General features: G+C 44.4%; 1 protein-coding gene and 1 pseudogene across 13 annotated transcripts in view; both read right to left on the bottom strand.

Annotated features, from left to right (window-relative positions):
• LOC309611802 (uncharacterized protein) overlaps positions 1-21,568 on the bottom strand; it is a 198,837-nt gene that overhangs the window by 38,531 nt on the left and 138,738 nt on the right. The window contains exons 1-2 of one of the 12 annotated variants that reach the window (XM_082356662.1): positions 17,167-18,207; positions 10,154-10,291 (exon numbers count right to left, since the gene is read on the bottom strand). The exons of 9 other annotated variants lie outside the window; for them this stretch is intronic. In XM_082356662.1, coding sequence (XP_082212788.1) covers positions 10,154-10,291; positions 17,167-17,229 — 201 coding nt within the window. In that variant the 5' untranslated portion in view covers positions 17,230-18,207. Of the gene's footprint in view, positions 1-10,153; positions 10,292-17,166; positions 18,208-21,568 lie in introns of those variants that run through there. 2 more of the 12 variants (XM_082356663.1, XM_082356661.1) reach the window with 2 other exon arrangements.
• On the bottom strand, positions 1,463-2,889 carry LOC309611740 (heterogeneous nuclear ribonucleoprotein A3 pseudogene; annotated as a pseudogene). Its single transcript has one exon. The product of its transcript is annotated as a heterogeneous nuclear ribonucleoprotein A3 pseudogene (transcript).

Here is a 21,568-nt window from a genome sequence, read left to right as displayed (position 1 = left end):
CGGCCGCGGGACAGGACGCCCCCCAGAACCCCTGCCCGGGACGCAGCTGCGGGACAGGACGCCCCCCAGACCCCTGCCCGGGACGCAGCTGCGGGACAGGACGCCCCCCAGAACCCCTGCCCGGGACGCGGCCGCGGGACACGAAGCTCCCCCCTCCCCAGGAACCCCTCCCCAGAGCGCGGGCCTCGCCGCCGTCTCGCAGCACCCGCCGCGCTCACCGCGGGCCGGGAGCCCCCTCAGGCCGACTGGCCCCCGCCCGCCGCCCGGCCTCCCTCCGGCCCGCGCCGCCCGCCGCGCTCACCGCGTTTTTCTTCTGCACCATCTTGTCCATCTTCTTGGCAATGCGGACCACCTCGTCCTCCATGGCCCTGGCAGGCCTGCCCCGCGCCGGGCCGCGGGGGACGGGAAACGAGCGGAGCTGGCCGGGCGGCAGGTAAGCCCAGGCGTCGGCGAGGGCCCTCACCAGGCGTCACCGAGGCGCTTCTTCACTCACGACGACTGCGACGGCGGGGGCGGCGGCGGCGGCGGCGCTCCTCCCACGCAGGCAGCGCCAATGGAGCTCCCAGCTCGCGGCGGCGGCGGCGGCGGCGCTCCTCCCCCGCAGGCAGCGCCAAACGAGCTCCCAGCTCGCGGCGGCGGCCGCGGCGGCGCTCCTCCCCCGCAGGCAGCGCCAATCCAGCTCGCGGCGGCGGCGGCGGCGGCGGCGCTCCTCCCCCGCAGGCAGTGCCAAGCGAGCTCCCAGCTCGCGGCGGCGGCGCTCCTCCCCCGCAGGCAGCGACAATCGAGCTCCCGGCTCGCGGCGGCGACGGCGGCGCTCCTCCCCCGCAGGGAGCGCCAGTCGAGCTCCCAGCTCGCGGCGGCGGCGGCGGCGGCGCTCCTCCCCCGCAGGGAGCGCCAATCGAGCTCCCAGCTCGCGGCGGCGGCGGCGCTCCTCCCCCGCAGGCAGCGCCAATCGCGCTCCCAGCTCTGTTCTTTTGTTTTTTTTTTTTTGAATTCTGAGATTTTTCATTTGAAGTAAATCTTAAAGCTATTAAATTCACAAATATGCTAATTTAAATACCCAATTCTATTATCTAAAACACACATTGCAAACATACAAATATCTATTCTCTCCACATGTCAGAGCCCATTCATTTCATGGTTTGGAAATGGGGAGAATAGATCCCCTTAAACTGCAAGTCAGCAGGTGTTTCTTTACAGTTAACTTTAGCAAAATTCATACAAAATATTAATGAACAATGATCTTCTTTACTTGTTAACTCACAAGGAAACACCTTCAAAACTGCATTTTGTTAAAGTTTCTGTACTAAAATGTAGAAAAACTGAACTACACAAATATTGAAAAGTTTAAAATTCCTTAATTTTTTATTCCTGGTACCACTACCACAATTTACAGGGCAATATACCTGATGTAATGAAAAGAAAAAGACAAAGCTACAACAGATAAAAGACCTCAGGAATGTACATCTAATTGACCCTCCGTTGCATGAATCAATAGCTGCACTTTTTGCAAACTGTGGCTAGGACAGTCCTGAACAAGAAGGGTTTCCTGTTTAAGCTGCAGTAACTTTTCTGACTATGGATCATCGTTCCTTCTGCGGCAGGTTTTTACAGTTCCTCTAATGCATTTGGGACGACTGTCTCAAAGTAACCTGCAGCTTTCCTGACAACTCCTCGCTCTCTCTCCTGCTAAGAACTGTAGCCCTTTTCTTCTGAGTTTTGAGAACCTTCTGCTACCATATCCACCACTTCCACCACCAGATCCATAACCACCACCATAGGGACTTCCCGAGCTTCTTCCACCAAAACTGCCCCCCTTCATGGGTCCATAATTTGATTGCTGTTGTCCACTATAATTTCCAAAATCATTATAGCTCCCACCACCACCACCATAGTTACCTCCAAAATTTCCTCCTTCATTGTAAGCATCATATCCTCCACCACCGCCACCATATCCACCATCTTGGTTTCCATATCCTGGTCCACCACCACCATAGCCTCCTCTACTACTGTAACCAGGACCACCACCATCGTTACCACCGTCGCCTCCAAATCCGTTTTATCCACCATCACCTCCTCCATAACTACCTCTGCTGCCACCACCTCCACCACCATAGCCTCCTCTTCCACCAAAGTTTCCACCACGGCCAAAGTTACCTCCACCACCTCCAAAGTTTCCTCCACGACCCATAAAGTTGCCAGATCCACCTCCACGACCTCTCTGTGATCCAGCAGATTGCATTTCTTGTTTAGAAAGGGCCTTTTTCACTTACAATTATGCCCATTAATAGTGTGGTATTTCTGAACAACAATTTTATCAACTGTATCATGATCATCAAAAGTTACAAAAGCAAATCCTCTCTTTTTTCCACTCTGCCTGTCTTCCATAACTCCTATGGTTTCAATCTTGCCATACTTTTCAAAGTAGTCTCTCGAATTACATTCTTCTGTATCTTCTTTAATACCACCAACAAAAATTTTCTTCACTGTTAGACGGGCACCAGGCTTTACAGAATCCTCTCTAGAAACAGCTCTCTTTGGTTCCACTACACGCCCATCAACCTTGTGTGGTCGAGCACACATTGCTGCATCCACCTCTTCAACCCAAGAGTAAGTCACAAAACCAAAGCCCCTGGAACGGTTTGTCTGGGGGTCTCTCATCACCACACAATCTGTAAGTGTGCCCCATTTCTCAAAATGTTCTCTTAAGCTATCGTCTGTAGTTTCAAAGCTCAGACCACCAATAAACAGTTTTCTCAACTGTTCTGGTTCCTTTGGATCATGGCCCTCCTCCCCCCGGCGGCGGCGGCGGCCGGAGTCGGGCTGGGGGCGACCGGGCGGCGGTTTTACCTCCGTTTTGAGACCGGACTCGCCTCTTCCAACTCGAGTTCAATATGGGACCGAGAGCCCAGCTCTGTTCTATGTTGGGCCATTTTACTTCAGCCCAAAAAAATTTCTTCTAGTATTCCCTAAGGTCTGCTGGGGATCAGTTTTCTTATTTTTCATTTATCTGTATTTGATTTTTTAAAATTGATTCCAATTTTCTGTTGAGATTCTCCATATTTTAATCTATTAATCCCCATCTTTTACTCTCAATATAGTCATTTTAAAGTTCTGTGCTAACTCCAGAATCTGAATTCCCTCTAAATCAATTTTTCTTGGTTTTTTTTTTTTGTTTTTTTTTTTGTCTTAAGTTTTAGTCACTTTTTCCTGCTTCAGGAATTTCATAATTTTTGATTGTGTGCTGGACGTGGTGAATAAAAAATTCATAGAGACTGAAGATGCTATTACTTTGCACCAGAGAAGATTTACCCTTTTCTCTGTTAATCAGAGTGGCTGATCATTTCAGTCATTTCAGGAATTTTACTAGGTCAGAACTGGGTTGGAGCTTTAGTTGTCTCATCCTACCTATGATTTTTCCTAATTTGTGGCCTCCCTGGATTTTTGCTGTGAGCCTGACAGGTCTTTGATTCTTCAATAAATACAGTCAGTTATTGACTTCAGTCTTTCAGATGTTTGAATTCAGCTCTTTAGGCTCTCAGTTCTCACAGCTTCAGAGTATGGCAAATGTAAGGAGAGACCAGCTATGTATTTGTTGCCGTTACACTTTCTCAGTGAAAATTTGTCTCATAAACACTGAAACATTGCAGATGACTTCACTTTTTCTGACTCAGCCCCCTTCTTGGGGATGGCACTTCTGGGTTTTTACTGTGAGTCTGGTAGGTCTCTAATTCCTCACTTTGGAAAGTTCTCTCCCTCAGGCATTAGGTATTTAGCTTCCTGCTTTATATAGGTTCAAAAACTGGCAAATGTCTTGAAGAGGAGACCTAATGATTGTCACAGGCCCCTTTATCTAGCGGGATTTGGTTTGTTAGTGCCATGACTGTGCAGGAAATTTCACTCTGCTTTCTTGGCTCAGTCCCCCATCATCCTATACCACCCTGACACTAAGGAAATGTCCTGTGGGGGAAATCGGCTTGACATTCTGCTAGATTTCACTCCATCATGCCAGCAAATGAGTTCATCAAAAGATATGGTGATTTCTCTTTTCCAGTGGAGTATGTCTCCCTACACCAAACCCCTGCTCCAAATCTCTAAATGTCCCTCTCTAGCATATTAGTTGATATTGTTTCTTGATTGCTTCCTTAGCTCGATGATCTTTTATTCAAGTTTGTTTGCTCGTTGCAGCAGGAGTGATGGCCTGTGCCTACCTAGTGCAGGCATATTATTATGGAGATATGGCTTTGGTCCCAGACACCACAATAAGGAGAATATCATAAGAAAGCAAGTCACACGAGTTGTTTGGTTTCCCAGTGCATGTAAAAGTTATGTTTATGCTATACTGTAGTCTATTAAGTGTGCAATAGCATTATGTCTAAAAAAAGTACATATCTTAATTTGAAAGTAGACTTTAAGAATGCTACCCATCATCTGAGCCTTCAGCAAGCTGTAATCTTTTTGCAATAGTAACATCAAAGATCACTGATCACAGATCATGTAACAAGTATAATAGTGAAAAAGTTTGAAATATTGTGAGACTTACCAAAACATGACATAGAGACACGAAGTGAGCAAATGCTGTTGGAAAAATGGCACCACCAGTAGAGCTGCTTGACACAGGGTTGCCACAAACCTTCAATTTGTAAAAAAAAAAAAAAAAAAAAAAAAAAAAAAAAAAAAGCATTATCTGCAAGGTACAATAAAGTGAAGTGCAATAAAGTGAGGTATGCCTATACATCCTGCCTCAAAGCAGAAATCCTATTTAGATCACCTTTAATTTCTCTCTATGATATATCAATAGTTTTCTATTCTAATAGGGTTCTTACATTTTTTATTACACTTATTATTAGGTATATGATGTTTTGATGATAATGTAGATGGCATATTTTTTAGTTTTTAATTTTATAACTTTTCAGACACAGAAAAATGTTAGTGGAATTTTTTAATGTTTGGTCTCTTATCTGGCAACTCTTCTAAAAACTAACTGATATTCTAATAAGTTATCTGTAGATGGTTTTGGATTTTCTGTATCCTTAATTATATCAACTATGGAAAGTGACAGTATGATTTCTTCCTTTCTTAGCCTTATATTTCTGATTTCTTTTTCCTGCCTTACTGCTAATGCCATTTAATACTTTTACTAATAGGTTGAATAGAAAAGGTAAGAGTTGGCATTCTTATTTTGTTCCTAATCTTACAGTGGACGTTCTCCACATTTCACTATAAATAGGATGGTGGCTCTAAAGTTTTTTGTAGTTTCCCTTTGCTATGAGTTTTTAATCATACATAATTATTGAATTTTATCAAATGCTTTATCTGACTATACTGATATGATCATATACATTTTCTCCTTTATTTTATGGATGTGGTGCATGACATTTATTGATATTTGAATGTTAACTCACCTTGCATTTCTGGAGTAAAACAACTTGGTAGGAATTCACACACACACACACACACACACACACACACACACACATTCACTCACTCACACACTCTACATTTGATTGTCTAACATTTTGTGTATGATTTTTGCTTCTGTATACATAAGGGAGATGGGCCTATTTTCTTTTCTCATAATTGTCCTTTTAATTAGTGAATAGTATATAGAGGGTAGAGATTTAAAAGACCTTTTAAAAGGTCTTCTTCTTCTGTGATATAATACAATACAGTATTACTCCATTTTTTAAAAATGACCTTTTTCATTTTCAAATAATTTCAAATCTGCAGAAAAGATACAAACAGAGTTCCCTTTACCTCTCTCCCAGTTTTTCCTATTGCTAACATCTTATACTACCATAGTATATTTTTCAAAATTAAAAAGCCAACATTTATACATTACTATTAACTAAACTTAAGACTTTTTTTGGATTTCACCAGTTTTCCTGTTAATGACCTTTTTCTGTTCTAGGACCCAATCCAGTATATCACATTCCACTTAGTTAGTTGTCATGTCTCCTTAGTCTTCTCTGGTCTATGACAGTTCCTCATTCCTTCCTTGTTTTTCATGATTTTGACAGTCTTGAGGAATATTTGTCTGATATTTTGTAGAATTGTTCTCAGTCTGGGTTTGGCTGATGTTTTTCTCATGATTCGACTGGAGTTATAGGTTTTGACAAAGAATACCGCAGAAGCGAAGTAACCGTCTCATCACATCATAACAGAGAGTATGTAGTGTCTCCGTGACATCACTGGTGATGTGAAACATCATCACTTGCATAACATGGTGTTTGCTTGGTTTCTCCACTGTAAAGTTACTTTTTCTCCCATTTTATACTGTCTCTGGAATTCAATCATTAAGGCCAGCCCAGGACTGGACTTAAGGGGAAGATTAAGCTTCACCTCCACCTCCTTGGGGAGGAGATGGATGCCGGGGGGGGGCGGGGGGGAGGTTACCTACATATGGAATTCTTCTGTTGGCAAGATTTGTCTTCTCCCTCCCTCCTATTATTTATTTATTTATACACTCATTTATTTACTCCATTATGTTTTAATATGGATTCTTTATAATCTATATACATAATTACAACCTTAAAAACCTCTGGTTCCCCCACTGACATATAAACTTTTTGAGGAAAGGCTCTGTTTCTTTTTTATTTTTGTACACTCTATGCGTTTAGCATAGTCCCCTAATTTATAGTGGACTTCCAGTAATTATTTTTTAATGGATATCTTTCCACTTCAACTGAAAAGTACCCTTTCCTTATATAATAGCATTCTAAATCCAAAATAAAAGTAGATTTTAAAATAAGTAAAAGTAAACTCATGCATGATCACCCTGTAATAAGTATGTAAAAAAGCACAGGGTACTGCAGAAATAACTTAACCATTTGAGTTGGATGTGTCTCCAAAAAATATTGAAGCCACATTTGGAAAGAAATTACAGTATTTGATAAGCCAAGGATATGACCTGCTGTGTGCTTTCTCTTTTTTGTTCAGATCACCAAAGGAGATTAAGACCCCGTTTTCTCCCTTCTCTGGAAAATTATCATCTGATGCAGTCACTCAGATAACAACAGAGAGTCCAGGAAAAACCATGTTTTCATCTGAGATTTTTGTTAATGCTGAAGATCGTGGACATGATATTCCAGACCTCAGTACACAGAAGTTGGGCAAAGTTCCTGTCAAGTTTGCTTCATCATCTTCAGTCCAACAGATTACTGTTCTTCATGGCACAGATGGTAAGAGAATTTTAGGTCACATTACCAACTTTTGTGTGTCATTAACTAAGAAATTTCTTGATTGGGTCTTTCTAGTTAGAAAACCTAATTTTAATTTTAAGCATTAGGTTGTACATGATTAAAACATCTTTTATTTACATAGCTATGAAGAGAATATAATTTATTATGTTTTTACTTCAATTTCTAGTGAAGTTAACAACCTATGTGAAACTCATGCTACTTGTGGCTGACGTATTTTCAACTCATAATACTTGTCATAAGAATGCAAGTAGTTCATGAAAACATAAAAACTATAGAGGTTCAATTTTAGGGAGGTAGATAACTATTTGGCATTGTTTCTTTTACTATTGTTTTGCATGATACAGTGAACAGATAGCAAACACAATACCAGTCTATTTCTTGCTCAAGAAACGTTGAGCAGGGACCCAGGTTGACTGTGACTCTGCTTTCTTTAAAACATGGAACCTTGGATTCATCATCATAGTCAACTGGAAGGGACGAAAAGCATGGAGGAGCACATGTTGGGAGGCTTTTATGGGCTAGGCCTAGGTGTGGCCCACATCACTTTCCACTGACTAGGAATAGTTTAGCTGTGCTTTCCAGGATGAAGAAGAAATGAGTTTTGGTGAACAGCTAGCAATTTCTACCATAAGGTCTACATTTAGAGTGTTCCTATGCTATCATGACAGTGATATTTTTATAGTGCTTATACTATATAACATTCAAAATTATAGCAAGTTATTTTCTTTTTCAGACCAGTAACTGGAAAGTTAAGTTCCCATTCTACCTCCAAATGAGGGTGGGAACTTTCAATTACTAATTTTAAAGTATTCAACAGTTTGTACAAATCTATTCAAAATATATTTTAAGTTTTCCTACTTGTGCAAAAAGTTTATCTGTCTGTAGGTATAAATGGAATATGCCTAAATGTATAAAGAAAATTGCTTAGTTCCACATGTAAATTGCACTGAATTTAATTTGAATAAATACATTTATATGTTGAAATGGTTATATTTCTTTTCTTTTTTTTTTTTTTACTTTTATTTATTTTATTTTTGGCTGTGTTGGGTCTTCATCGCTGCGTGCAGCCTTTCTCTAGTTGCGGCGAGCGGGGGCTACTCTTCGTTGCGGTGCACGGGCTTCTCATTGCGGTGGCTTCTCTTGTGGTGGAGCACGGGCTCTAGGCGCGTGGGCTTCGGTGCATGGGCTCAGTAGTTGTGGCTCGCGGGCTCTAGAGCGCAGGCTCAGTAGTTGTGGCACATGGGCTTAGTTGCTCCGCGGCATGGGGGATCTTCCCGGACCAGGGCTGGCACCCGTGTCCCCTGCATTGGCAGGCGGATTCTTAACCACTGCGCTATCAGGGAAACCCGAGATGGTTATATATCTTATACATTTTTATTGTGATATAAAATTATGCCCCCCAAATGTATAGTCTAATCAATATCACACAGAACACCTTTAATGTGTCAGTTACCTATTGCCACCGTGATACTGTATAAGAACCTCGAAAATCTCAGTGCTTCGTAACAACAGACATTTGCTTTCCTCACTCATGGGCTTATGAGTCAGTTGGAGTTTGGCATCAGGATGCAAAAACGGTTTGGGTCTGTTCCACATGCCTTGTACTGAAACCCAGGCTACTCTGGGTATGCTGTTTTCATGTTGGTGGCAGAGCACAGGAGAGGAAATCCAACTGTGAAAGTGTATTTTATACCTCTTCTGACATCAAATGGATCGGTCTACATAGAGCCCACAGTTCACGGTCTTACCTTTACATACAGGTACTTGGTAGAAAGGACTCCTTTAAAAGAGAAATATTATTTGGTTTAATAATAAAAGATTTTTAACTCTGTGGATTCAGAAGTAAAATTTTAAAAAATATTTTAAAAGTATACAGAATAGGGCTTCCCTGGTGGCGCAGTGGTTAAGAATCCACCTGCCAATGCAATGCGGGGGACACGGGTTCGAGCCCTGGTCTGCGAAGATCCCACATGCCGTGGAGCAACTAAGCCCATGTGCCACAACTACTGAGCCTGCATTCTAGAGCCCGTGAGCCGCAACTACCGAAGCCCACGCGCCTAGAGCGCATGCTCCGCAACAATAGACGCCACCGCGATGAGACGCCCGCACACCGCAACCAAGAGTAGCCCCCGCTAGCCGCCAACTAGAGAAAGCCCGTGCACAGCAATGAAGACCCAGTGCAGCCAAAAAAATAAACACATAGAATAAATAAGTTCAAACAATAAATAAATAAATAAACATAAATTTAAAAAAAAAAGAACACCTAATGCAGGTGGGAAGGTGAGAGGGCCACTGTAAAGGTCATCTATGCTACATGTACAAGAACCCCGAGAGCACACCAATAGGTACCACATTTTTCACTGCTGTAGCCGATCATTCCCCCTGTACTACCACACTGTAGCACTCCCTTCCCTCATCTACTGCTATAGTCTCTTTGGAAGGTGTTTCACAACTCTTGTTATGAGAGTGCCAGTTGAACTGTCCTCACTTCCTTCATTTATACCAGGATTGAAGACCTTGTAGTCCGAGATCCTGTCCAGAGAGCAAGCAGGCTAAGACTCTGTCTTTGTTGATGTATTTCATCAGAAAGGGCTCTACCCCCTCTCCTAGTTCATGGTGTGAAGCGTTCATAGCCTCTTGGGAAAGTGGGGAGAATTGAAAGGACTCTATATGAGAATGCTAGGCTTTGTAAAACATTTCAGTTTTTTAAAAATAAGACTCATTTTCTATTGGACTGACAACAGTCCTATGAAATACAAAGAAAGCCGAGAATCAGTGACAGGAAATGATCACCAGTAAGAATTACAACAGTCACCGCTTACCTCGTAGCTTACGGCACTGTCCATGGTCCTTAAGAAGAGTTAGTAGAAATGCCTAGCCCATCTTGCCCTTGAACCCCTTAAAAGGTACACGACTGCTGTGTTGGTGTTTAGGGGGAGCATCTCACTTACCAGGGACTGACTTCTCCCTTGATCCCTCTGTAGTGATGGAGACTTCCCCGCTGATGAAAAATTCCCTGGGATTGCAACCTCCAAGCCAGACAGCTTTCCTATGGAAAGACAGAGAGCTTGTAAAGATGAAACACCAGTCTGCGGGAGAAAGGGAAGAAGAGAATGATGGAAATCGTTTCTGGGAAACTATTTTTACATTATGTTTTGTTTGTTCCTGGTAAATAAACTGAAATCTTCTTAACATTAAAACAAAATCTAAACCACTAAATTCAATAATACAGGAGTATAACTTTTGAAAAAAATTTCTTTGGCTGCGCAGCATGTGGGATCTTAGCTCCCCAACCAGGAATTGAACCCACGCCTGCTGCATTGGAAGCGCAGAGTCTTCACCACTGGACCACCAGGGAAGTCCCAGGAATATCACTTTTAAAGGAGAAGTTATAAACCCCTTGGTTATATGAACTGCAGATTTTTAGTAAGAAGTCAATATATTTTTTGTTAGGCACATTTTATGTTAGGCTGTCTCCCTGCACAGGATGCAGGCGCCTTGAGAATGGAAATCATATCCCTCTATAGTACGTCCCTCTTCTTTCTGCCTTGCAGTTTGCTGCTCCACTTGTTCAACCCCACCTAGTAATAACCTATACTTCCCTCGTTCCTGTTTTCCCATCTTGAAAACAGACAAAAGGCAACCAAACAACGCAAAGGTCTCAACAAATAAGGGATATCCAAAACCAGAGATGGCCAGAACTTCTGTATCCCTCATGAAACCTAGCCCGGTGTTCAATATGTAGGTATCATTAATACATGCGTGTTGACTGAAACAGTTTAAACTCAATTCTTCCACTTCCCAGTTTAGTTTTAGTCCTCATACAAAACGTGATAATCAACTTGCTTAATGCTAGGGATCACAGTGAAAAATAATATCTGAACTGACTTCTGTCAGATGAGTGAGAACTAAGGTTAATTCAGTGTATCTGAAGCATAGAAAGTGAGGGCACAAGTGGCACAAGATGGGGCTAGAGAAGCAGAGAGGATTCTAGACCACGCAGAGTCTTAAAGGCCAACAAACACTGTGTTTTCTATTCTCAAAACAATGTTTGTGAGCGATGTTTATGAGCAATGTTCCAACTTGCCTTGAAGGTTTTTTGTGTGAAGAATGGATTGGAAGGAAACAAGATATATGGACACTAGTTAGGACCTAATCGCAACACACAGGCAAGTTCAGTATTAGGGTGTTGAGGGAGAGCTGACAGATTCCAAAGAAATTCAGGAGATGAACTGAAGCGGGCTTAATGGGGTAGGAGATGGAGGAAAGGAAGGTCTTAGGGAATTAAAGGGTTTACTGCACACATGAGCAAAGTCTCAAAATTAATCATTTGAACGTACAGAGGTAGATCTCTCAAATGACTCCGGTTAGGAAGCAACGGTACGCCCTTTAGAATTCCTACAGACAACACAAATCAACTGTTTCGATGGAAAATTCGGCGGGACCGGTGCGTTTTTTCACTCCAACTTAGCTCCAGTTCCTATTACTCACATCTTCTGTGCCAAAACAACACAGCTGGAGGAACTGAAGGGGATTCCGTTTTGGTAATTAAGGAGTGTCCCCAACACTGACAGTCCCATCTTAAAAAGCACTCCCTCTGCATTTTACCCGAGGAGCAATGGCCAGAGCCTCCCTTTGAAAACGATGGGCAGAAATGAGACCATCACACACAGTCCCTTTCAGCTACTGTGAACTGAGCCGCGAGACGACCAATACCCCCTGGCACAGCGCGGACGGGCCAGCGCGCGGGGGCAACAGGGACAGGAGACAGCACAAGAGACGAAGCCCAGGCCCAGGGGCCAAGGCCTATTACCTTTCCGGCATGTGCAAAACATAAAACAGAAGCAATATTGTAACAAATTCATTAAAGACTTAAGAAAAAAACAAAACTCAGATGCTAAAGTGCCTACTCTAACCACTATACTATATTGCTTCTATAAAACAAGCACTAAACCTCAGATACAGAAAAAAACCCTTTTCGTGTCCTCACACCTAGGTCAAAATTACAAAGCGTTAATTCAGGAGACAGAAAGGGAAGGAATAAATCTGAATGAATCTGAGTCAGAACACAGTGCTATATAACCTTAGGCAAATTCCACAATACCCATGCCTCAACATGGCAAATTCCACAATACCCATGCCTCAACCTCCCTATCTATAAAGGAGTTAACCACACCAGCGCTAACCATTACTTGCCTCCTGGTAGCTTGTGAGTGTTAATTAATATTTGTAATAAATACACAGATCATCAGTTGAAAGAAACAAGGAAAACTACAGCGTTATTATTATTGCCTTGTTGCTAGAGCTAAACACCACAAATCAACATAAATAACTTATGTACACCAAGAATGTAGGGTTTGAATATGTACTTTGAAAGGCCATCATATAATTAGTTGTTTCACCTCTAATTGCTTTTCCTTTTTTTTTTTTTTGAATTTAAAAAAGCAATACAGGGACTTCCCTGGTGGTTCAGTGGTAAAGAATCCGTCCTGCAATGCAGGGGACGCGGGTTCGATTCCCGGTCGGGGAACTAAGATCCCACATGCCGCGGGGCAACTAAGCCCTCGCACCAAACTACTGAGCTCGCACACCTCAATGAGGTAGCCCACGTGCAGCAAACTACAGAGCCCACGCGCTCTGGAGCCTGCACGCCACAACTACAGAGCCCACGTGCCACAACTAGAGAGAGAAAACCCGCACGCCACAACTAGAGAGAAGCTCTCATGCTGCAACGAAGAGCCCGTGCGCCGCAACGACAATAAAGATCCCACATGCCTTAACGAAGGTCCCGCGTGCCGCAACTAAGACCCAATACAGCCAATCAACCAATCAATCAATCAAGTGGGGCGGGGGGAGCAATACAGGAATTTCCCTGGCAGTCCAGTGGTTAAGACTCCAAGCTCCCAATGCAGGGGGCACGGGCTCGATCCCTGATTGGGGAACCAAGATCCCACATGTGGCACAGCGTAGCCGGAAAAAAAACAAAAAAAGCAACACATACCCTACGGCATTTATCCCAGAGAACGCATGTTCGCACAAAAAAAGGTACACAAATGTCCACAGCATCTCTATCAGTAATAGTCAGGAAATGGGAAAAAAACTCAGATGTTCTTCAATGGGCAAGTGATTAAACAAACTGAAGTACAGCCAAACCATGGAATACTACTCAGCAATTAAAAAGAAAGCGGCACTGGGACCTCTCTGGTGTTCCAGCGGTTAAGACTCTGCACTCTCAATGCAGGGGGCCCAGGTTCCATCCCTGGTCAGGGAACTAGATCCCGCATGCTGCAACTAAAGACCCGCACAGCCAAATAAATAAATAAATAAATATTTTTTTTAAAAAAGAGGAGCACTGTTGATTCATGCAATTTGGATGACTCTCCAGGGAATTACACTGATTGAAAAAGGCCAATCCAAAAGGTTGCATACTGGGAATTCCCTGGCGGTCCAGTGTTTAGCACTCAGCACTTTCACTACCTGGGCTGGGTTCAATCCTTGGTCGGGGAACTAAGATCGCACAACCGGCAGCGCAGCCAAAAAAAAATTTTTTTTACTTAAAAAAAAAAAAAGGTTACACACTATATGATTTTATTCACATAACATTCTTTTTTTTTAATTAATTAGTTAATTTATTTTATTTTTGGCTGCGTTGGGTCTTCGTTGCTGCGTGTGGGCTTTCTCTAGTTGCGGCGAGCGGGGGCTACTCTTTGTTGCAGTGTGCGGGCTTCTCGCTGCGGTGGCTTCTCTTGTTGCAGAGCACGGGCTCTAGGCACGCGGGCTTCAGTAGTTGTGGCACGTGGGCTCAGTAGTTGTGGCTCCCGGGCTCTAAAGCGCAGGCTCAGTCGTTGTGGCGCATGGGCTTAGCTGCTCCGCGGCATGTGGGATCTTCCCGGACAAGGGATCAAACCCATGTCCCCTGCAATGGCAGGCAGATTCTTAACCGCTGCGCCACCAGGGAAGTCCCACATAACATTCTTGAAATGACAGGTTGCCAGGGACAGATAGGGCCGGGGGAGTGGGAGATGGGCCATCTTCCCCAGGGGGTATTTTCCCTTGATCATCTGCACAAAAACTTTAATTGCAACTTTATCCACTGCACTATCAGATCACTATGATTTGGTGGGGAGTGGGGGAGCAGCAGTGGCTATAAAATGGCATCAGGAGAGATCCTGTGGGATGGAAATGTTCTCTATCTTGACTGTGTCAATGGCAATACCCAGGTTGTGACAGTATACTATGATTCTGTAAGATGTTACCATTGGGGAAAACTGGGTAAAGGACACACAGGAGCTATCGCACTATTATTTCTTACAACTGCATGTAAACCTACAATAATCTGGACACAAAAAGTTTAATCAGAAATGAAGGCAACACATGCCTCTTGTAACAAGTAAAACAATAGTCTGTGGTCAGTCTCTTTCTCTACCCGTCCCATTCCCTCCCTCTTGAGATAACCATGCAAACTCACTGCTCATACAAACAGGCATGCATTTAATACTTTCTGTTTACTGTATCAAAATGGGATCATACATACTACATATTACCCTGCAGCCTACCTTCTTCACCCATCATCCCTATATCATAGAGAGCTTAAAAAAAAAAAATTTTTTTTTAAGTGCCAAGCAGGATGGCAGGTATAGAAAATTTTCTGACTAGGGCAAATCTGACAAATGTTTACCGTGCTAATGTGCCATAGCTCAGCCAGGTGCATTCAGTGAGAGCACAATATGCAAGTAGCATTCTAAAGAGATCTGCAAAAAATGCAAGGTCTTCAGCAGCTCTTCGAGGATCCCATCCCCCTCTCTGCCTCCTCCATGGAACCATCCCATGGAGGTTGAACAGTTTAACTCCATTTGCCCCTCCTGCTGTTTGTGCTTTCGTTGTATACTTCTGTTCTACATCTCCACAAGACATTATTATTGTCACTTATTTACAAAATAACATATAAATATAAAGGTGTATGTACCTGGGTATATGTACATGTATATATTAGACACACACACACTTTAAGTGCTCTTTGTTCTTTCCTGCAGTTGTGTTCTTTTTTTTGGGGGGCGGGGGGGGCAAGTTTTTATATTGGTAAAGTTCTGTACTACTAGAAATATAAGATTTGAAAAGAAAAGTGAGACTTGAGGATCATCTGTGGAGCTTATCCTCATTCTCCTGCTGACGCATTATATGTTTATAATTTGAGAACTGCAGATAAATACAAACTGGTCTTCTCCATACTTGCTCACTAAGGAATTCCTCATTTCTAGGAAACGTCTATTTCAAGGAAAGGAAACAAACAAAAACACCTAGTGCACTAGATGATTAAAAGGTACACATTTTATAGCCTGAGTTCGAGAAAAAAATTACCCAAGAAACGGCCTTTTTCCCTAGGAGCCAGCTTCTACTAGGGGAGTCTAGGGTTCTCTAGGCAAAGAAAAAAAACTTGCCAGTTTAAACAGAATAACAGAAACGTTCAGCCAATCAAATATACAGAACTCATCACTTGCAGTGAGGAATGAAAGGCCTGTATCAACAGAAACAATAAATGGCACCGGCAACGTCTGCAACAGAAAACAAACAGGAAATCCTTTAAAAAGCCAAAATTGCAAAGACAGATGAACAGGGTATGAAATTACACGCCGGGCAATGCACCTGTTAAAGGAAAAGAGGCGCACACCAAGTCTGAAGTCTTAAGAATTCGGTGTTTAACACTACTTCTGCATGCTGCCCAGCAGAAAACTCGGGTCCTGGCTTAATCCACAACGCACACTTCATTTAAGGAGGTGAACTGCTTGGTCTGACTCAGTTTCTTATTCTGTAAAATGAATGCAACACAGCTGTCGTGAGTCCCCAAAGAATTCTGCACAAACGCTTTGTAACTCCAAAGTGCTGTGCAAATCAGAGCAGCCCTTCTCTCCTTCACATTCGTTGGACTTAGAATTTCAGAAGTTTAGCTGAAAATACAGACGACTCGGAAGCAAGGGACTGAGAGTGGCCCACACAGGTGGAAAGAAATGCAGAAACTGGAGCACCTCATACAAACCGCAAGAGACCACGTTCACGTGCACACGTTATCAGTGACAGAAAACGCCACCGGTAGCAACTGTAAACCACTGAGAGGACCAGCAACGACATGTGTCCAAATCCAGCCGGCAGCACAGCCTCGTCGGCGGCAATGCCTTAAACACAGCTCCCCGCACTCCGCGGCCTAACAAGATCCACTTTTTCCAAAAAGTTTAGCAACTTGCCAAGTACACTGGCGTAGTTCACCTTTTTTAATTGCTAAGCAAACATGCAGGGGAGTTGAGACAATCAAGGGAATGTTCAGCCTTCCTCAAAAATAAGATCCAGGAAATTCACGTTTTGCTTGAACAGTTTCATGTCTAAAACTGATCACAAACCTCTGTTTGATGTTGTTTTCTCGCTGCTGGCCAATGAGCCCGGGAAAGAGAACCAATTCTTTCAAACAGGGAGGGCTCTCTGCACTCTTCAGCTAAACCAGCGAGGCTTTACCACCGTCACGTTTAAAATAATGAGGAGGATGCCTCCATAGAGTTTACCGGGCTGCGCTAATCACGAGGGGCCTCGGGCGCCCAGGGCGGATCCCAGCGCCGGTGGCCGCGGGACCGGACGCCCTCCCCGGGACCCCCCCAGGACCCCCTCCCCGGGACGCGGCCGCGGGACAGGACGCCCCCCAGAACCCCTGCCCGGGACGCAGCTGCGGGACAGGACGCCCCCCAGACCCCTGCCCGGGACGCAGCTGCGGGACAGGACGCCCCCCAGAACCCCTGCCCGGGACGCGGCCGCGGGACACGAAGCTCCCCCCTCCCCAGGAACCCCTCCCCAGAGCGCGGGCCTCGCCGCCGTCTCGCAGCACCCGCCGCGCTCACCGCGGGCCGGGAGCCCCCTCAGGCCGACTGGCCCCCGCCCGCCGCCCGGCCTCCCTCCGGCCCGCGCCGCCCGCCGCGCTCACCGCGTTTTTCTTCTGCACCATCTTGTCCATCTTCTTGGCAATGCGGACCACCTCGTCCTCCATGGCCCTGGCAGGCCTGCCCCGCGCCGGGCCGCGGGGGACGGGAAACGAGCGGAGCTGGCCGGGCGGCAGGTAAGCCCAGGCGTCGGCGAGGGCCCTCACCAGGCGTCACCGAGGCGCTTCTTCACTCACGACGACTGCGACGGCGGGGGCGGCGGCGGCGGCGGCGCTCCTCCCACGCAGGCAGCGCCAATGGAGCTCCCAGCTCGCGGCGGCGGCGGCGGCGGCGCTCCTCCCCCGCAGGCAGCGCCAAACGAGCTCCCAGCTCGCGGCGGCGGCCGCGGCGGCGCTCCTCCCCCGCAGGCAGCGCCAATCCAGCTCGCGGCGGCGGCGGCGGCGGCGGCGCTCCTCCCCCGCAGGCAGTGCCAAGCGAGCTCCCAGCTCGCGGCGGCGGCGCTCCTCCCCCGCAGGCAGCGACAATCGAGCTCCCGGCTCGCGGCGGCGACGGCGGCGCTCCTCCCCCGCAGGGAGCGCCAGTCGAGCTCCCAGCTCGCGGCGGCGGCGGCGGCGGCGCTCCTCCCCCGCAGGGAGCGCCAATCGAGCTCCCAGCTCGCGGCGGCGGCGGCGCTCCTCCCCCGCAGGCAGCGCCAATCGCGCTCCCAGCTCTGTTCTTTTGTTTTTTTTTTTTTGAATTCTGAGATTTTTCATTTGAAGTAAATCTTAAAGCTATTAAATTCACAAATATGCTAATTTAAATACCCAATTCTATTATCTAAAACACACATTGCAAACATACAAATATCTATTCTCTCCACATGTCAGAGCCCATTCATTTCATGGTTTGGAAATGGGGAGAATAGATCCCCTTAAACTGCAAGTCAGCAGGTGTTTCTTTACAGTTAACTTTAGCAAAATTCATACAAAATATTAATGAACAATGATCTTCTTTACTTGTTAACTCACAAGGAAACACCTTCAAAACTGCATTTTGTTAAAGTTTCTGTACTAAAATGTAGAAAAACTGAACTACACAAATATTGAAAAGTTTAAAATTCCTTAATTTTTTATTCCTGGTACCACTACCACAATTTACAGGGCAATATACCTGATGTAATGAAAAGAAAAAGACAAAGCTACAACAGATAAAAGACCTCAGGAATGTACATCTAATTGACCCTCCGTTGCATGAATCAATAGCTGCACTTTTTGCAAACTGTGGCTAGGACAGTCCTGAACAAGAAGGGTTTCCTGTTTAAGCTGCAGTAACTTTTCTGACTATGGATCATCGTTCCTTCTGCGGCAGGTTTTTACAGTTCCTCTAATGCATTTGGGACGACTGTCTCAAAGTAACCTGCAGCTTTCCTGACAACTCCTCGCTCTCTCTCCTGCTAAGAACTGTAGCCCTTTTCTTCTGAGTTTTGAGAACCTTCTGCTACCATATCCACCACTTCCACCACCAGATCCATAACCACCACCATAGGGACTTCCCGAGCTTCTTCCACCAAAACTGCCCCCCTTCATGGGTCCATAATTTGATTGCTGTTGTCCACTATAATTTCCAAAATCATTATAGCTCCCACCACCACCACCATAGTTACCTCCAAAATTTCCTCCTTCATTGTAAGCATCATATCCTCCACCACCGCCACCATATCCACCATCTTGGTTTCCATATCCTGGTCCACCACCACCATAGCCTCCTCTACTACTGTAACCAGGACCACCACCATCGTTACCACCGTCGCCTCCAAATCCGTTTTATCCACCATCACCTCCTCCATAACTACCTCTGCTGCCACCACCTCCACCACCATAGCCTCCTCTTCCACCAAAGTTTCCACCACGGCCAAAGTTACCTCCACCACCTCCAAAGTTTCCTCCACGACCCATAAAGTTGCCAGATCCACCTCCACGACCTCTCTGTGATCCAGCAGATTGCATTTCTTGTTTAGAAAGGGCCTTTTTCACTTACAATTATGCCCATTAATAGTGTGGTATTTCTGAACAACAATTTTATCAACTGTATCATGATCATCAAAAGTTACAAAAGCAAATCCTCTCTTTTTTCCACTCTGCCTGTCTTCCATAACTCCTATGGTTTCAATCTTGCCATACTTTTCAAAGTAGTCTCTCGAATTACATTCTTCTGTATCTTCTTTAATACCACCAACAAAAATTTTCTTCACTGTTAGACGGGCACCAGGCTTTACAGAATCCTCTCTAGAAACAGCTCTCTTTGGTTCCACTACACGCCCATCAACCTTGTGTGGTCGAGCACACATTGCTGCATCCACCTCTTCAACCCAAGAGTAAGTCACAAAACCAAAGCCCCTGGAACGGTTTGTCTGGGGGTCTCTCATCACCACACAATCTGTAAGTGTGCCCCATTTCTCAAAATGTTCTCTTAAGCTATCGTCTGTAGTTTCAAAGCTCAGACCACCAATAAACAGTTTTCTCAACTGTTCTGGTTCCTTTGGATCATGGCCCTCCTCCCCCCGGCGGCGGCGGCGGCCGGAGTCGGGCTGGGGGCGACCGGGCGGCGGTTTTACCTCCGTTTTGAGACCGGACTCGCCTCTTCCAACTCGAGTTCAATATGGGACCGAGAGCCCAGCTCTGTTCTATGTTGGGCCATTTTACTTCAGCCCAAAAAAATTTCTTCTAGTATTCCCTAAGGTCTGCTGGGGATCAGTTTTCTTATTTTTCATTTATCTGTATTTGATTTTTTAAAATTGATTCCAATTTTCTGTTGAGATTCTCCATATTTTAATCTATTAATCCCCATCTTTTACTCTCAATATAGTCATTTTAAAGTTCTGTGCTAACTCCAGAATCTGAATTCCCTCTAAATCAATTTTTCTTGGTTTTTTTTTTTTGTTTTTTTTTTTGTCTTAAGTTTTAGTCACTTTTTCCTGCTTCAGGAATTTCATAATTTTTGATTGTGTGCTGGACGTGGTGAATAAAAAATTCATAGAGACTGAAGATGCTATTACTTTGCACCAGAGAAGATTTACCCTTTTCTCTGTTAATCAGAGTGGCTGATCATTTCAGTCATTTCAGGAATTTTACTAGGTCAGAACTGGGTTGGAGCTTTAGTTGTCTCATCCTACCTATGATTTTTCCTAATTTGTGGCCTCCCTGGATTTTTGCTGTGAGCCTGACAGGTCTTTGATTCTTCAATAAATACAGTCAGTTATTGACTTCAGTCTTTCAGATGTTTGAATTCAGCTCTTTAGGCTCTCAGTTCTCACAGCTTCAGAGTATGGCAAATGTAAGGAGAGACCAGCTATGTATTTGTTGCCGTTACACTTTCTCAGTGAAAATTTGTCTCATAAACACTGAAACATTGCAGATGACTTCACTTTTTCTGACTCAGCCCCCTTCTTGGGGATGGCACTTCTGGGTTTTTACTGTGAGTCTGGTAGGTCTCTAATTCCTCACTTTGGAAAGTTCTCTCCCTCAGGCATTAGGTATTTAGCTTCCTGCTTTATATAGGTTCAAAAACTGGCAAATGTCTTGAAGAGGAGACCTAATGATTGTCACAGGCCCCTTTATCTAGCGGGATTTGGTTTGTTAGTGCCATGACTGTGCAGGAAATTTCACTCTGCTTTCTTGGCTCAGTCCCCCATCATCCTATACCACCCTGACACTAAGGAAATGTCCTGTGGGGGAAATCGGCTTGACATTCTGCTAGATTTCACTCCATCATGCCAGCAAATGAGTTCATCAAAAGATATGGTGATTTCTCTTTTCCAGTGGAGTATGTCTCCCTACACCAAACCCCTGCTCCAAATCTCTAAATGTCCCTCTCTAGCATATTAGTTGATATTGTTTCTTGATTGCTTCCTTAGCTCGATGATCTTTTATTCAAGTTTGTTTGCTCGTTGCAGCAGGAGTGATGGCCTGTGCCTACCTAGTGCAGGCATATTATTATGGAGATATGGCTTTGGTCCCAGACACCACAATAAGGAGAATATCATAAGAAAGCAAGTCACACGAGTTGTTTGGTTTCCCAGTGCATGTAAAAGTTATGTTTATGCTATACTGTAGTCTATTAAGTGTGCAATAGCATTATGTCTAAAAAAAGTACATATCTTAATTTGAAAGTAGACTTTAAGAATGCTACCCATCATCTGAGCCTTCAGCAAGCTGTAATCTTTTTGCAATAGTAACATCAAAGATCACTGATCACAGATCATGTAACAAGTATAATAGTGAAAAAGTTTGAAATATTGTGAGACTTACCAAAACATGACATAGAGACACGAAGTGAGCAAATGCTGTTGGAAAAATGGCACCACCAGTAGAGCTGCTTGACACAGGGTTGCCACAAACCTTCAATTTGTAAAAAAAAAAAAAAAAAAAAAAAAAAAAAAAAAAAAGCATTATCTGCAAGGTACAATAA

This window comes from Balaenoptera borealis (genome assembly GCF_965194805.1).
Source record: "Balaenoptera borealis genome assembly, chromosome: 15".
Classification (NCBI taxonomy): Eukaryota; Metazoa; Chordata; class Mammalia; order Artiodactyla; family Balaenopteridae; genus Balaenoptera; species Balaenoptera borealis.
This window is presented reverse-complemented; position numbering and strand designations above follow the sequence as displayed.